The 16,975-nt window shown below is 41.2% G+C and overlaps 2 protein-coding genes across 3 annotated transcripts in view; one reads left to right on the top strand and one right to left on the bottom strand.

Annotated features, from left to right (window-relative positions):
- The window catches only part of LOC103042235 (serine/threonine-protein phosphatase 6 regulatory ankyrin repeat subunit A), a 44,435-nt gene extending 32,430 nt beyond the window's left edge, over nt 1-12,005 (top strand). For both annotated transcript variants that reach the window (XM_049475716.1, XM_022668553.2), the window contains exons 11-28: nt 307-389; nt 583-646; nt 893-961; nt 1,961-2,101; nt 3,161-3,272; nt 3,393-3,419; nt 4,527-4,601; nt 4,721-4,922; nt 5,870-5,957; nt 6,056-6,173; nt 6,256-6,475; nt 7,623-7,710; nt 7,816-7,899; nt 8,544-8,689; nt 8,861-8,943; nt 9,382-9,464; nt 9,578-9,669; nt 10,443-12,005. In XM_049475716.1, coding sequence (XP_049331673.1) covers nt 307-389; nt 583-646; nt 893-961; nt 1,961-2,101; nt 3,161-3,272; nt 3,393-3,419; nt 4,527-4,601; nt 4,721-4,922; nt 5,870-5,957; nt 6,056-6,173; nt 6,256-6,475; nt 7,623-7,710; nt 7,816-7,899; nt 8,544-8,689; nt 8,861-8,943; nt 9,382-9,464; nt 9,578-9,669; nt 10,443-10,732 — 2,065 coding nt within the window. In that variant the 3' untranslated portion in view covers nt 10,733-12,005. The remainder of the gene's footprint in view (nt 1-306; nt 390-582; nt 647-892; nt 962-1,960; nt 2,102-3,160; nt 3,273-3,392; nt 3,420-4,526; nt 4,602-4,720; nt 4,923-5,869; nt 5,958-6,055; nt 6,174-6,255; nt 6,476-7,622; nt 7,711-7,815; nt 7,900-8,543; nt 8,690-8,860; nt 8,944-9,381; nt 9,465-9,577; nt 9,670-10,442) is intronic.
- A 55-nt stretch (nt 12,006-12,060) lies between these two features.
- On the bottom strand, nt 12,061-15,942 carry btd (biotinidase). Its single transcript, XM_007260686.4, has 3 exons — nt 15,399-15,942; nt 14,517-14,666; nt 12,061-13,669 (listed from the first exon to the last, which is right to left on the bottom strand). The coding sequence occupies exons 1-3, from the start codon at nt 15,642-15,644 to the stop codon at nt 12,377-12,379; spliced, it is 1,689 nt and encodes a 562-aa protein (XP_007260748.3). The 5' UTR covers nt 15,645-15,942; the 3' UTR covers nt 12,061-12,376.
- Between the last annotated feature and the right edge of the window lie 1,033 nt (nt 15,943-16,975).

The following is a 16,975-nucleotide window of genomic DNA, read 5'->3' as shown; positions in this document are numbered from 1 at the left end:
TTAGGTTCAGCAACAGTATGTGCTGAAAGAATGAGGTCAGCTGACTACCTGAATATACTGAATATAGACCAGGTTATTCCATCAATGTATTTATTTTTTCTTCCCTGATTAACACAGACATATTCCAACATGAACAATGTCAGGATTCATGGTGCTGGAATTGTGAAAGAGTTCAGGGTTCAGGGAGCATGAGATCATCATTTTCACACATGGATTGAGAGATTACGAAAATGTAATGCAGTGTATTTTTGGTAGAATAATCACTCAGTAACCAATAACCCGTCACCTCTCTCTCTGTCTCTGCAGACGAGGCATCCACGGCATGTTTCCCCTTCACCTGGCTGCACTCAGTGGCTTCTCCGACTGCTGCCGAAAACTTCTGTCATCTGGTGAGTCATTCCCGCTCTGAGCACAGGAAAAGGTGGGCACTCGGTGGCCCGGTGTGAGCTTTAGTTAGCAGGTGTGTGAGCGTATGTCTCATCAGGGCATCAAACGAAAGCTGTTTTCTCTCTGTATGGCCGTGTTGATGCTCATGTTGAAGATATAATGTTTACGTTGTTGTTTTTGTTCGAACGGCTGCAGGTTTTGACGTTGACACGCCTGATGACTTTGGCAGGACGTGTTTACATGCAGCAGCAGCAGGAGGGTGAGTCATAGCCCTGCTTTGCTCTGATTGGTCCATTTTTTTTTATCATTGCTTCTGAATGTGGCCTTTGTTTGTCTCTTTTTCTGAATTTCATTCCAGAGAGATTCCCCCCAAAAAATATCTCACTTAATTCAGATTATTGAAGCTTCAAATTCTTCATCTCCTCTCTCCTCTTTGCTTTTGTCTTTACCCCCCACCCAAACCCCAATCTACACCACCCTACCCCCTCCTAAATTCTCCCTTTAGGAACCTGGACTGTTTAAATCTGCTGCTCAATTGCGGCGCAGACTTCAACAAGAAAGACAGATTTGGAAGGTGAGTTTTTGGAGGCGAACAGAAATCAGAAAAAAATGAAAAGCATCTCAGTGCTAAAGATTAAATGTCTTCAATAGGGCTGCAACGATTATTCTGCGTAATTGACAACATCAGCTATATAAAAATGCTGTCACAGAATTTCATTGTCGATGTGGCTTTAGTGTATGATGAAGCAAGAGAGAAATTTTATTGTAGGTACTTAGTAGTTGCTTTTTAGTAGTTGCTCAGTACAAGTCCTTAAAAAGTCTTAAATTGTCTTAAGTTTACTGTAAATGTGCTGTAGGTATTACGTTTTCAGACAGTCTGTTTAATGCTGAAGGGAAAGCACGTATTAACATTAGCAGCAAGTTAGCTAACATTACCGGCGAGAGAACTAATGTTAGCGGAGAGCTAGCTAATGTTACTGGAGAGAGAACTAAGGTTAGCGGAACGCTAGCTAACATTAGTGGCAAACTAGCTAACGTTACCGGAGAGCTAGCTAATGTTACCGGTGAGAGAACTAAGGTTAGCGGAACGCTAGCTAACATTACCGGCATTACAAGCTAGCTAATGTCCCTGCTAAGAGAAGTTTAGGGGAAGGCTAGCTAACAGTAGCGTCAAGCTACCTAACGTTACCCGAGAGAGAACTAAGGTTAGCGGAGAGCTAGCTAACATTAGGGGCAAGTTGGCTTATATTACCATGGAGAGGACTAAGGTTAGCTGAAAGCTAGATAATATTAGAGGTGAGCTAGCTAACGTTATCAGAGAGCTAGCTAACATTAGCAGCAAGCTAGCTAACGTTACCAGCAAGCTAGCTAAAATTAGTGTGGAAAGAACTAAGGTTACCAAAGAAATTATGACTACATTTTTGGGTCTTATATTATATTTATTTATGTCTTAAAAAGGTCTTAAAAAGCGTTAAATTTGACTTTTAAAATGGTGCACAAACCCTGTTTAGTGATGATGGCTGGCTTTCTAATATATTTATTTCTCTGTGTGTGTATGCGTGTTTGTGTGCAGGACGCCACTTCATTACGCAGCCGCTAACTGTAATTACCAGTGCCTGTTTGCACTGGTGGGCTCAGGGGCCAGTGTGAACGACATGGACGTGAGGGGCTGCACTCCTTTGCACTACGCTGCTGCTTCGGACACTGATGCCAAGTAAGAATTAAATTTTGTAATAAGAAAAGCTCTAGTCTGTTTAACCTAAACCACACTACACTATTATTACTGTACCCCTTCCTAAAAAAAATACAAAAATACAGGTAACTAGCAGCATTAAAAAAATTCATGATTACAACTCAGTTTTCAGTGATTCAGTGATTGACACCACTACTTTATAAACAAATCTAATTTATTAAAATTGTCAATGTGATGATGATATTTTTAAAACTGAAATGCAACTTAAGCACAAGCAATGATTTTTGTTCTTAATAAAGTGCAACAAACAAATGGCCGTTAAATAAATACATTGTGTAATATTTATTAGAAAAGAGAAAAGTATTGGGAAAAAAAGTATCGTTTAGTTATCTGTACCAAATTCAAAGTATCGCATCGGTACCAGTATCGAAAATTTAAAACGATACCCAGCCCTACTGTTGACACATGGGCTCATTGAACACTGCCCAGACTTTATAAAATGACACTTTAGTGCATTTACAGCAAAGAGGTCATCCCCGTTCACTGTTTATTGTGCAGTTTATGAAGTGATAACCAGAGGAAAGCAGTGTTGGAAAACGATGAGGACAAACACCACTGATGAAAATTAATTAGAGAGGAAATAAATATCATCTCCGGAGAGCCGAATGCTTAACATGGAATAATCCTATCAGAGCCACCCCTCCAGGACACAGTTACTCATATAACTTCATTATGATGCTGGCAGGCACATGGGCTGAGTACAGGGATAGATTGAGATTGATGTTTTGGAAGAAATGAATGAATGAATGAAGTTGCACTTCTATAGCGCCTTTCTAGAAACCTAAGGGCACTTTACAATCGTTTTTTTATATATATATATAAACAGTTGACCTAATCTCCATGTTTTTGGAAATAATGTAAATTCCACCCAGATAGGGAATTGAACCCAAGACCCCAGTGCTGCTGGGAGGCGGATTTGCTAACTACTAAGCCGCCGTGCCGTGCCGAATTGTGAGGTTTCTATTCTTTCTATCAACATACGTAAATATGTTTAATAATTGTCTGTCTGTATTTTCTCAGGTGCTTGGAGTATTTGTTACGTAACGACGCTAACCCAGGTATCCGAGACAAACAGGGCTATAATGCAGTACACTACGCCTCAGCCTACGGTCACCGCCTCTGCCTCGAACTGGTCAGTCCCTGCCCCTGCCTGTCCCACTCATTCTTACACATATAGCCCATAGTCTGCTTTACTTACAGTCTTCTTTCAGTCATGCTGCAGTTCTGAGCAGTGTTTCTTGTGTTGTTACAGATCACCAGTGAAACCCCGCTGGATGTGGTAAGTGTATTAAAGCTCATTATTAAAGATTAGGCGGTTTGGTTCTGTTAAAGCACAGATCTGAAACAGAAACAGATGAGAAATCTGCTGCCTCCAACTCAGTCCTAAAGATTTGTGCCAGACTGCCCTCAAGTGGACAGATAAATGAACAGCAGTAATGTGGGGCAATAGTGCATCAGTGATTAGAACATGTTGTTATACTGTACAAGTAGAAATGTCTCAATCAAGTTATTTTGCCTCACAAACCTTTTTTTTATTACTGTTTTATAGTTTATTTAATATATTAGCTAAAAAACCTTACCATTTAGCTCCCAGTACCTTTAAAACCCTGCAGTCAAGTCTCCTTGTGGTGGTGTTTGTTGACTGCTTTTTTTTTTTTTTGGGAACACAGTTCAATATAATTTAATACAAATACCATTTTACTTTTTTTTCCAGTGTTTCCCATTATTTACATAAAAATAAGTACAATTTAAAAAAAGTCCACTCCTAAATGATTTATAGTCACATACAAAAAAAGTACAAATTAGAGACTATAAAGGTTATCAGTAAGTACCAGAAATACACACAATAAAATCCCACCGCTTAGTGTTTTTTAGTAAAAAAAATCTGTTTTTGTTGACTTTTGGTTTGCTATGTAATTTGAACATACAAACTGTTCCTTACACTGTGTCAAAATTTCCTCATGAACGGACCAATAGAAATTTTTCTAAATGACCTGAATTAAACCCTTTTTACATTGACTTCCATTAAAAGTTAAGAATTTTTTTCTCTCTACCGTAAAGTTGCTGTTTTGGAGATACTTGTTTTTCATTGGACAGCGACAATATTTATCTGATAATCATCCCATAGCTTTTGTATCCATAGATTGTATGTTGCATAGTCTGATTTGAAATAACTGTTTTTATAGTGAAGTGAAATGTGCTATGATTTGGGTTTCGAAAATCACTCGTATGGTCCTACCACAATATTTTCTATCCTTTTTAGATATTATGTTATGTTTTGATGTGTGTGTTTGGATCAGCTGGACCAGATTTCAAATTTAATGACCATTAAATGTACTTATTATAATATCTGTATTATGTTCTTATGATCTGTGTTGATCCTCAGCTCATGGAGACATCTGGGACGGATATCCTGAATGACACAGATGGACAGACTCCAATCAGTCCTTTGCACTTAGCAGTGAGTAGAAATCTAGACTCTTAAAATAAAATTTTCTCTGAAAGCTGGAGTTTGTTTTATTAATTTAGGCATCTGAGCAAGCAAGAACTTCACCGTCTGTGTGTCTGTGTGTGTTACAGGCATATCACGGGCACCACCCTGCGCTGGAGGTTCTGGTTCAGTCTCTGTTGGACTTGGATGTGCGAACAGTACAGGGACACACGCCGCTGGACCTCGCTGCCTTCAAGGGCCATGTAGAATGTGTGGATGTTCTGATTACCCAGGGGGCCTCCATCCTGCTCAAAGACTATTCCCAGAAGAGGACACCTATCCATGCTGCAGGTAAATGCATCACCGTGTTCTAGATGCATTTATTTTATCTACATACTGTATACTGTATTTTTCACACTATAGGTGCACTAATTTTCCTAAAAATCGACAGTGCAACATATGTATGAATTTTACCAGTCAGGTTTTAAGGAGCAGTATAGATAAAGATACTCTTCAGAGTTATAAGGGTGAGTTGTTAGTGAAGTTTCTCCAACACTAAGGCTGGAGCAGTATTAGCATTAGCCGCAAACTACAGCGCTAGCTCTTTCACTGTTTAGAGTTGAGTATATTCGACTGTGTTTACTGTGTTAAAACAAGATACGCGAAACAAACCACTAGCTAATAGCACCCTGGACCCTACAGAACTGGCAATGTTGGCATGGTCCAATGAGGCTTGGTACTAATTGTTTCGGTAGGGTTCATGTGTAGTACAATACTATCATAGACTATTGCCCTGCTTGTTGACCATTTGTAGCTGGTTTTACTATTACCCCAAAAACATTCATTCTAGATTTTTGTATTAATCATTTGATTAATTGGAATAACTACACCTTTTTTCAAGTAAAGAGAAATAGTGTCAAAGAGCCTATTAAATAGCATGATTCAGTATGGATCGTTACAGACACTTTACTTTAAAAGTAGTCCAAGTAGTCATACAATGAGAAACAAAAAAAAAAAATCCTGTATAGAAAAAAAAAAGATGCATCAAGATTTAATGATAATTGTTTATTAATTGTATCGCAGATGCTTAGTCATGATTGAATAAAATCGTATGGTGCCTAGATATTCCCACCCCTCGTATATACAGTCTTAAACTCTATATCTGTGTAGTGCGTATTTTTATTGTTATATTTGTTTATTCTGTGCATCGATTCATTTGTTCAGCTTCATACACTGTAGTGCCCTCTGCTGCTCACTCTGACTAACCTCATATTTCGTTCTTTTATCTGATCCTTCAGCCATGAACGGCCATTTAGAATGCCTCCGCCTGCTGATTGGGAACGCCGATCCCCACGCAGCCGTGGACGTTCAGGACGGGAGCGGACAGTGAGTGACGAGATTTCTGTATTGGTCGGGGGCATGTGGAATGGGTGTGTAGAGCTGATGTGATTCTGATTGATGGATTGGTGGATTGGTTTTGTCAGGACTCCTCTTATGCTGGCCGTGTTGAACGGGCACACAGACTGCGTCTACTTTCTGCTGAGTAAAGGAGCCAGCGTGGAGGCCAAGGACAAGTGGGGCAGGACGGCCCTGCACCGAGGGGTAAGTCACGTTCACCCCCCTGAGCAGTTCTCTGTAGCTGGGAAGATCAGGAATGAAGCATATGTCATGTTTGTGTCTGCAGGCTGTGACGGGGCACGAGGCGTGTGTGGAGGCGTTGTTACAGCACAGTGCCAGTCTGCCTGTGCGTGACAGTAGGGGGCGCACTGCCATGCACTTGGCAGCAGCCTGTGGCCACATTGGCGTGCTGGGGGCCCTGCTGCAGGCGGCACAGTCCCTGAACACTGTGCCCGTCATCATGGACAACTGTGGCTACACTCCACTCCACTGGGCCTGCTACAATGGTGAGGGAGCCTATCAACATTGATATTGATTGTGGGCGGGGCCAAATGCCACACGGATGCCACATAGATGCCATACAAACTTGATGCAAATTTCCCTCATTATGGCCACATCTAGACAAACACTGGGAATCTAAGTTGATTGTAAATTAACTAAAGTGCTTTACTCGCCAACATTTCGTATATATATGTGAAATTTTACAAGATATATGTGTAAATAATTTCATTTTTATAATTTTGTTTCTGTTTATTACATGCTAATATCAAGAGAACGGGTATCCCAACATCAGCCGCCTGACTGCCTATTTTCCAAAGTCAGCTTACTGCTTAAAATAGCCCATATTTACTGTTAAAGTATATAACCAAGTTATTTAGTAATAATAACAGCAATAATCTAACACTCTGGCTCAGCTGAAACTGTGAGAAAGTCTGTGATTTCCCCTTACAGATTTGCACTGTGGAGTTTAAAGTGGGAACAACAGAAAAACTGTCTGAAACTGATTTCTTTAGCTTTCTGGCTCCTGCAGCTTCTGCTGCTGTAGTGGTGGTTAGTGGTGTTTGTTAGCTCTGCTACTCACTGACTGGGCTAAAAGATAAACTGTAGAGAGCGGTAAAAACAGCTGAAACCTTCAAAGCAGCAGAAATCCACACTGACTGAATTGAGCTACTGATGAGTCTCTCTGCAGCCTGTATTAAGGCAGGGTTCCACGAACAATTATCAATATAATTGTCCCCAATTGAATCAGCTATAATGGAGAAATTTTAGCCGATTGCGTCTTTTACCTAAAAAAAATCGATACCAATATGATACATAGCTGATCAATCCTCCCATCTCTAGTTGTCTAGATGATGGTAAAACTGAGCTTATATAAGTCAGAGAGTAGTCAGATTCTTGCTTTAAAACAAGCCTGTAACCTCGCCGATTAAGACGTGATGCAAAAACATGTAATACTCAAAGTTAAATAAGATCAAAGATTAAGATGTTGTATTTCTTAAACTAATTTTTAGTCTGAATAATCTGTTTAGAAGTCTTTCTTGCTTCTACTCTTCTTCCTGCTCTCTACTCCAAGTTCATCCTCCACCTCCTGTATATGCATCCTGTTTTTGCCTGATCTTGCTTTGATTTCCTCTGATTTCTTTTCTTCCTCAGGTCACGATACGTGTGTTGAGGCGCTGTTAGAGCAGGAAGTCTTCCACAAGATGGAGGGTAACTCGTTCAGTCCGCTTCACTGTGCCGTGTAAGTGCAGCTGGGTTATACTCCTAATGGCCTCGTAGTCCTGATTCTGCACAGATGTAAATCTGTGTGTTTGTTCATGAGGAAATGTATCGTTTTCTTTTACAGGATCAGTGATAACGAGGGAGCAGCGGAGCTGTTGATCGACACGCTGGGTCCTGCAATTGTTAATGCTACGGATTCCAAGTCGAGGTCAGGGATTTAATTTTTTATCACTGTACTGAATGTTAAGTTTGTTAAATTCTAAAACTAATTTGAAAAAGAATTGTCCCATTCGTCTGTAATCCACGGTCAGACGCTTAAAGGAGAACTCCGGTGTAAAATGGACTTTTGATGTAGTAAAACATAATAAACAGCACTAACATTTGTTGAATAGCCCTCCTCCGCTCTCCCACAGCTTTCTGAGATTCAGTAATTTAGCTCTTTTTGCCCAACACTCTTTACAACAGGTGCTTTGGGGCATATTTTGCCCTAATAATTAGCTTTTTACACCGTTAGGGGTGTGCTATTCAACGAAGGTTAGTACTCTTTATCATGCTTTACAACACCAAAAGTGTAATTCCTAAATTTCCTTGTTGCCTTGCCATGAGCACACTGGTCAGTATTTAACCTCACTCACCTGATAACACCTTACAACATGTGGCTATTTCCAAGCCGGCCCACAGGTAACACTTCATAATCTGTTTACATACTGGTCTCCCATTTTTTCCAGTTTCTGTGATTAAATGTAAGCAGATTAAAGCAGTAATTTTTTTTTTTGACTGGAATTAAATGTAAAATTTCTGAGTGTGTTAAAATAAAATCTCACTCCTGCTCTCTTCTCTATTATGCATTAGAACGCCTCTGCATGCAGCAGCCTACACAGACCACGTGGAGTGCCTGCAGCTACTGCTGGGGCACAACGCCCAGGTAAACGCCATAGATGCGCTCGGCAAAACACCCTTGATGATGGCAGCTGAGAACGGCCAGACTAATGCTGTCGGTAAGATACAGACGCCCACAGGCCTTCTTTCTTCTCCAAAGTGTCAGATGAGCTCGAGTCTTTAAAATGCACCAGTTGTATTCTTCATTTTAATGGTGGGGACGGTGCTTTTTGAACTGGCAGCTTTGATGTTGAAGATGCTGAAATAAATCATCTTTTGTTCTCATGCAGAAGTGCTCGTGAGTAGAGCGAAGGCGGACCTCACGCTACAGGATGCAAATAAGAACTCGGCCCTACATTTAGCCTGCAGCAAGGTACAGGACGCACAGATCTTTACTTAAACTAACACTGAAAAGGGGCCTTATGATAGAAAAATCGAATCTGTTTAAATCCCAGTCATGCAGCTTGTAGCCATCAGCTGCCGGAGCCCTGAGAGAGCACAATTTGCCTTGCTCTCTCTGAGTGGGAACAGTAGATGGGGCTGCTCTTTCCCCTCATCACTCCTAGGGTGATGTGGATCAGCCCAAGGCTGCGTCTGTGAGCTGATGTACTCTGCAATTCTGCATCATCAGAGTCTGACATCCTTGTGTTGAGGGATCACTAGTGATGGGGGATATACAGCTGAATGGGTGGGACAATTAGCCTAGCTAAATTGGGAGAAAATTAACAATAAAATTAGAAAATAACAGTTTTAGTGCAGTTTTTCCCTTGTGTTTAGTGTTATTTATTTATTTTATTTTAATTCACCCCAGGGGCATGAAACCAGTGCCTTGTTGATTCTGGAGAAGGTCTCGGACAGGAACCTAATCAACGCCACAAACGCAGCCCTGCAGACGTACGTGTGGACGTACACATACACTGCACTCTTAACATGCACACACCAGCCATAAAAGACATGTCGTATCTCATCACTCCCTAATCAATATCTGTGTTTTTGCTATCTCCCAGGCCGCTGCATGTTGCTGCCCGCAACGGTCTCACAGTGGTGGTGCAGGAGCTTCTGGGGAAGGGAGCTAGTGTCCTCGCTGTGGACGAGAATGGTGAGGACCTACACACAGCAATTTTTCATCCAATTTATACTGTAATAAAGTAAATGCAGGCTGAAGGGCAATTACATCAAATAAAAAAAAAAATTGCGTAATTCAAATTATAAAATACTGTCGCACTATCAATAAAAGTATTATATTACACATACATAAGGTACACCAGATTATAAGGCGCATTTTAAGATACAATAGTAAGGAACAAGGGGCTCCCCCCTTCTAATTCAGCAAGTGTTGCTGTAAAAGCAAGTCAAACAAGCACTGGATGTTATTCTACACGTATTTCTCTCCTAAAAACTGTTTATTTGGGTGAGTAAAACGATTAGCAGCAGCGCTAGTCACAGTTAGCACTGAGAGACCTAAGCACTGAGAAACCCTGAGTGTTCCGCTAACCCAGGGCGCTATCAGCTAGCGCTTTGTCCCATGTACTCACGTCTAAACGGCAAAAGACCTAGCGCTTAGCGTTTAGCGTCTAATGCTAATACTGCTCCAGCATCGGTGCTGGAGAAACTTGACTGAAACTCCTGTATAACTCTGTACTTCTGCTAAATGGCTTTACTGCTCCTTAATACGGAATTTGGAAAATTCATAAAACAATGTCTTGCAGAGTAGATACCATATCTGTGGTCTTGCTTTGCTTTAGACTTTTTATTACGTTTTGCTAGACTGGCACAATTCACATACATTATTTCACTAGATTATTTCACTTTTTACTCATTTTTTAAAGACTAAGTGGAGTTAATTGACTTGTAACCACTTTTACTCCACAGGTTACACCCCGGCCTTAGCCTGCGCCCCGAACAAAGATGTGGCCGACTGTCTGGCACTGATCCTGGCCACCATGATGCCCGTGTCCCCTGGCAGTGCCGGTGCCTTGCCAGGCCTCACCTTCAGCGCCATTAACCACTACTGCAGCCCATCGAAAGCCGTGACCTTCGACCCTTTACCGGCACTGCGCTCTGAGCACGGCTCTTACTGCAGCTTCAATAACCTGGGCCGGGAGGACGGCCTGATCGTCCCCGACGATGAACTTAATGACTCTGACTCGGAGACCTACTGAAGACTCTGAAGTCTCTCTGACTCTGCTTCTCTCTGTGAAATAAGAGCGCAGATCTACGCAGAAATCTGTAGTTTAATGTGTGATTCTTTTACCTTTTACTCTACTAAAGGATGACATTCATTTAATCCCAGATTCAGCGATCCGCGCGGCCGCTAATTCCCTACTGTTGTGTTTTGTACAGCTACAGAGTGCCTGGAGAGTACTGGGTAGTACGCTATAGTGCTGAATCACACATTGAAATGGATGGATTTAGTGTGGAATGTGAATTCTAAGCTATTGCTGAAGTCGGGGATAATGGCGCCACTACCACATTTCTTTTTTCTTTTATTAAAAGAAATAAATGGGGTTGGCTGCCTTTCCTCTTAGGCCTGTACAGCCGATGTCTCAGGAGCCTTTAGAGACTGATGATTCTGAAGAATAGGACAGGAACACGGTTGACCTATCTATTACTACACTACAGTCTGCAGTCTTTGGCTTCTGTTTCCACAGTTATGATGCATTTTTAACCTCCACTTTGGAGTTAAATGTTCTTTCAGTAAGCTCTTTTAAAATCTGGACACATTTTACCTGTGTTCCCCCTCGTTGTTGGAAGAAAGAAGAGGAACGGTTCGGTTCGGGCCTCGGCGGGGCGGTGGCCAAAACTACAAACATGCATTGATGACTACTGTGGGACTACGGTTCCCAGAACCTTCGTCTGTGGAACCCAGCCAATGGGACCAACTTGTCCCCCCTCCCAACCACTTTTTTTTTTTTTAAAAGCATGACTTCATTTAGGACTATTTTTCCCTTCCTTTCTTGTGTTTTTATGGCTAATAATTTATTGCAAACCAGATCAACCAAGACTAGGACTGCTGTGAATGTTAAGTGCTGTCAGGTTCAACGTTCCAGTCCCTGTTGCTGCAGAAGTGAATGATTTAACTGAAGACGTTTTTTTGGGACAGTGAAGTTTTCTTATAAAAAAGGCCTTGTGACACATTTCTTACCTACAAGTCTGAGACCAGCTATCAAGGTGCCGACAGGGTTTCTACTTGTTCAACTCTGGTCTTTGGTGAATCACAGCATTTGTTATACTTTGACTCGGAAACAGAGGAAAGAAGCGTGTGTACTTTTTGTGTGTGTGTGTCTGTGAGTGTGAATGCTGTGCGTGTTAAGAAAAATATTGCCTTTTATATAAGATTGCTGAGAAACTCGAGGGCAGGACTGTGACCTGGCTACTCGGTGCATTGTTCAAATGATTACTAATAAATCATGAATAAAACATCTTTTTTTTTTTTTGGTGGATTACATCATAATTCTATTAGATATTTCTAAATATATTAGGAAAAACATAGCAAATTTGAAGGTCTGTATTTTTTTTTACATTTATTGTATTGAGTTGAAATTTTGCTTTCAGTTTTAAAGTGTTTTGTAACTAATTTTTTTTTGTATTATCACAAAATATTAATCCAGAGACATCAAGAAAGTACAAGGTACATTTAAGGTACATTTTGACCAGATTAGCTAAACTCCCTTCAGATAAAGAATCCTAAAGGTGGGAGGAGCTTATGAAAAACTACAGTCACTAACTAACTTCATTAACTCAAACACCTTGGCCTTGCAGCTTCAGTGCAAATATGAAAATATTAAATTTCTGCACGTAAAATCTTAAAATAATACACTTGAACCAGCAAACTGATCTTGATCCGTGCCATCCTTCTCATAGACCCTTCCGTACAGAACTGCTGTCACCAGTCCAGTGGTCATTTCTGTGTTGTTCATGTGGAATCGTCCGTTTTTCCTCCGGCCGGTAATGTCTGGTAGATCCAGGCTCATGCCGCTGCCCAGCACGCCAGCGTAGACGTGCTCTGTGCTGAAGCTCCCTTCCAGATGGAAGTCGATCATCGTCTGAGCGTGCTCAGTCTCTCCTCCGCAGCTTGCCTTGTCCAGACTTGTGCATCTGACCAAGGCGCACACCTCCAAATAGTACGTGCCGTGGACCACGTGGAGTCCGTTAAACGCCCCGAGTGCGTAAAGCTCTTCCTCGGGAGGTTTCTGTCTCCGGAACAGCAGCTGGCAGCAGAGGGATCCATCGCACACGGTGAGATTCCCCTCGCTGCCCTGGAGAGGCAACATGGTGAACTTATCGTACATCATTGTGGAGTTAAAAGGTGTTTGTTCATCGCTTGGGGAGCACTCGCGGCAGAGGAAACAGTGCCCTGGCTTGTTCTGCACTTCTTCCTCTTCTTTAATTGGGTATGACAAGGGTTTAGTCCTCATGCAAGCCTTCCCTGCTCCTTTCCCATCCACATTCCCTGCTTCAGTCCCTGTTCCATTCTCTGTTCCATTCCCTTTCACATTCCCTGCTTCAGAGAGAGTCCAGGGCACAGATGGATCCAGGACAGGCACTCTCTTCACCAGCAGTTTCCCACTCTCGCCATCCATGTCGTGATGGTACAGAGCATCCTGAGGCGTGAAGATCCCGCTGCCCGTCATGCCCAGAGCTGCAGATCGAATATTCGCAGCCAGCAAAGTCACACCTGTAGAGAACGAGAAGGAGCGCTGGAACTGCACGGCCGCCAGCAGGGGGAGCTGATTCATCCAGGCTGTCGGATACACCAGCTGCCTGACGCCCATGTCCTTCACAAGGGTCACGGCCGGCTCCCGAAACAGTATGTCGAAACAGGTGAAGACCCCAAAGCGCCCAGCGAACGGAGTGGTGAAGGTAACGTACTCGCACTGCGGGGGCTTGTCGAACGCAGCCTCGAAGTACAGGTTCTGTTTATGGTACCTGGCCACCAGAGTGCCGTCGCTACTGAACACAACATCCGTGTTATACTGGTACTGACCATCCACCGGACAGAGGGGGTCCTCCAGCCGGCTGCACAGCTGACGATCCGGCATGTTGGCCACCAAGAAGATGCAGTTCTTGCGAGCCATGCAGCTCAGACGATGGAGTACCTGAGAAAACAACGAAACAACAACGTCCACAGGTTTTATTACAGCGAGTGTCCTCTATAACTCTATAACTAGGAATAAGCATCTTAAAAAATATTTAAAATCACTGTGAATGATTTTCTGTTATTTCGGTGGGAAATTAGCTCTGTAGAAAACATACTACAGACTTAATAATAAATAATATAAATATTAAATAGGATGCCACCACCTATTTTTTTTTTTGAACCGCTGCTAATGCAGCATTGCCAGGTAGCATCACAGCGCTAACGCTCAGAGGAAAGCGCAGAGACTCTGATACAGCGGTTCTGATACATCAGCTCACAGGTGCAGCCTTGTGCTGATCCACATCACCCTAGGAGTGATGAGAGGATGAAAGAGCGCCATCTACTGTACCGACTCAAAGAGAGCATGGTCAATTGTTCTCTCTCAGACTTTGGCTGCTGATGGCAAGCTGCATGATCAGGATTCAATCCAGCGATCGCCTAATCGTGGCAGCGCCACTCAGTGCCCTCGCCAGTATATTAAGTATTAAAATTTAATTTTAAACGACAAAGTTGATGGTTGTGCTCTAATTGGTTTTAATTCTGTATGCCTATTCATTTAAAAGTATATGAAAACAAGAGATGGAAAAACAACCACTAGAAGAGTGTGGATCAGCATGGCTGTGGATTAAAACTAAATTACCTTCCCCCCTCCAAAAAAATATGTAGTTTTGTGACTGTCAGAAACACAGAAACTCCACATCTGGGCATGTGGAAAAAAATAATGATTTAGATAAATGAGAGGAAATGAAAATAAAACAACAAATAAAGAAGAGTGTGCATCCACTACTGGGTGTATTGTAAAGTACCTCTGTGTTTGGGAATCGGTCAGGATCAGCGCATGGACTCCACGTCACGTGTGTGGGGTCAGGAATTGGCTCCAGGTAACTTGCTATGGAAGCTCTGCTGTAGTTGAATCCATGGATGCCGTCCTCCGGGAATACTATGATTTGGGCCCCCTGACAAAAAAGATGCAGAACTTTCAGACCTCAAATAATGCAAAGAAAACAAGTTCAGATTCATAAAGTTGTCATCATGTTCTCCTCCACCAGTCTTACACACTGCTTTTGGATAACTTTATGCTGCTTTATTCCTGCTGCAAAAATTCAAGCAGTTCAGTTTGGTGGTTTGATGGTTTGTGATCATCCATCTTCCTCTTGATTATATTCCAGAGGTTTTTAACTTGGTAAAATTAAAGAAACTCATCATTTTAAGTGCTCTCTTTTTTTCAGAGCCGTATTTAACTGAAATTTCTGATGCAAACAACCAATGATTTATTAAGGGTAAACCTCATCTTCATCTTCTGCAGCCGAGCATTTTAAAAAAAATTAAAGGGACTGAAAAATAAGTTTTATTTATAAAAACAATCAAACAATATAAAATTTATTTAAGGAGAAATAAAATAATTTAGAACAAAAGGCTATGCAGACAGGATAAAATGTAAAGCAACATAACATAGAGAAGAGATAAATAATTAGAATAATGAAATATAAACACAGTTAAAGAAATACTAGAAGACTAAAATAACAAAACAATTATTTTAAAAAAGTAAATGATGAAACTAAAATAAATACGTTAAAAAAAAACAAATAAAGGGATTAAATGAATAAAATAAAAAGGGATAAAAGGTAAAACATGAAATTAAATAAATAAAAAGGTAAAATAAAAGCTCTACTAAACGTTAAAGTTACCTGCTGTGCAGCTAAAGCAGTCTGCTCCTCAAACACATCCAGGTTTTTCTTCATGTGCTCCAGAGCTGCTTCTCTCCACACGGGAATCTTGGGGTTCGGGTTCAGGATCACCTGGTGTTCATAAACCGCAGCCACGTAAGACCGATCCAGGACCGGGGGGAGCCGCCACACACCCTCCGAGCAGCCCCGCGGGATCCCGCTCACACACACCGCCAGAGCGGCTGCGAGGAGCGCGGGGGACGCCATGAGGAGACCAGATGTTTTTAACCAGCGTTATCTGAACTGCATGATAAAAGCTCAAAGGTGATTTTATCAACTGACCCGAACAAAGTTCACACCTGTAATGAAACACCTGATCTGGAGCCTGTGTATAAAACTGCGGAAGATTAATACTATAAAAGGATATATATATTTTATGTATAACGTTACATTATATAAATGATTAATTAAAACTTAAAATATAAAAGAAAAACATGAGCGAAAAACCTTCAACACGCTGTGTTGTTGTTTCTTGTTTTGTAGCATGAGTCGGGGGCTAGTGTTGTTCCCACGTGTCACTGCCCAGCTTGCATTTAATTGGATAAACCGCCTGTCTGTCACTCAGTGCTCGTTTATCATTGGTTAGCCGCGCTTCAGTCTGGCAACTCACGTTTATTTATTTATTTATTGACAAATATTCATATGTTTTTAAATATGTTTTATTGCGAGTATTATCTTTACTATTTTAAAAATAAATTTTTAAAAATTGTTTTTAAAATTGCGTGCTAAAAGTTGAGTTCGGCCAATCAGCAGTGGTGTACCCGGAAATCTTGTACGTCCAGCAACCAATCAGGTATCATTATTGCTGTTCGTCCCGCCTGTATATTTACATACGGGAGCGTCACTCATCAGCTCGAATTTTAATTGGATAAACCTCCTTTCTGTCACTCAATTTGCTCTCCTGTCATTGGTTAGTCGCGCTACCCAGTCTCGCAGCTCACGATTATTTATTTAATATTTGACGAATATTTAGATTCTTAAAATCTTATTTAAATATGTTTTATTTCGATAATATTATTTACTATTTTTTTACTATTTTAAAAATTGTCAGCTAAGCTAATAAAAAAAGCAAAGTTATGTTCGGCCAATCAGCAGTAGTTTACCCGGAAACGTTGTACGTTCAGCAACCAATCAGTGACCACTGTTGCTGTTTGTCCCGCTTGCATATTTACATACGGGAGCGTCACTCATCAGCTCGAACTTTAATTGGATAAACCTCCTATCTGTCACTCAATGTGCTCTCCTGTAATTGGTCATAGTCGTGCTCAGTCAGCACGGCTTAAGTTTATTTATTTAATAACTGTCGAATATTTTAATCTTTTAAAATACGGTTTATTTCAACAATAATCTTTAGTATTTTTATAATACATGAGTAATGAAGGAAGAGAAACAGCGAGGGTGCGTTTGTGACAGAGGTCAATCAGCATCAGCGTATCTGGAAACCTAGTACCTTCATCGACCAATCAGAGATTATCACTGCTGTTTGTCCTGCCCCTATATTTATATATGCAAGAAAGTTAACCCATTATTTTTTTAAG

Source organism: Astyanax mexicanus, chromosome 3 (genome assembly GCF_023375975.1).
Source record: "Astyanax mexicanus isolate ESR-SI-001 chromosome 3, AstMex3_surface, whole genome shotgun sequence".
Classification (NCBI taxonomy): domain Eukaryota; kingdom Metazoa; phylum Chordata; class Actinopteri; order Characiformes; family Acestrorhamphidae; genus Astyanax; species Astyanax mexicanus.
This window is presented reverse-complemented; position numbering and strand designations above follow the sequence as displayed.

What these genes read in the sequence shown, in the direction of transcription:
- btd (XM_007260686.4), bottom strand. Translation starts at nt 15,644, where the DNA reads ATGGCGTCCCCCGCGCTCCTCGCAGCCGCTCTGGCGGTGTGTGTGAGC. An exon ending in CTGCTTTAGCTGCACAGCAG is followed by an intron (nt 14,667 to 15,398) that starts GTAACTTTAACG and finishes CTTTTTTGTCAG; the next exon opens with GGGGCCCAAATCATAGTATT. An exon ending in ACCGATTCCCAAACACAGAG is followed by an intron (nt 13,670 to 14,516) that starts GTACTTTACAAT and finishes TTGTTTTCTCAG; the next exon opens with GTACTCCATCGTCTGAGCTG.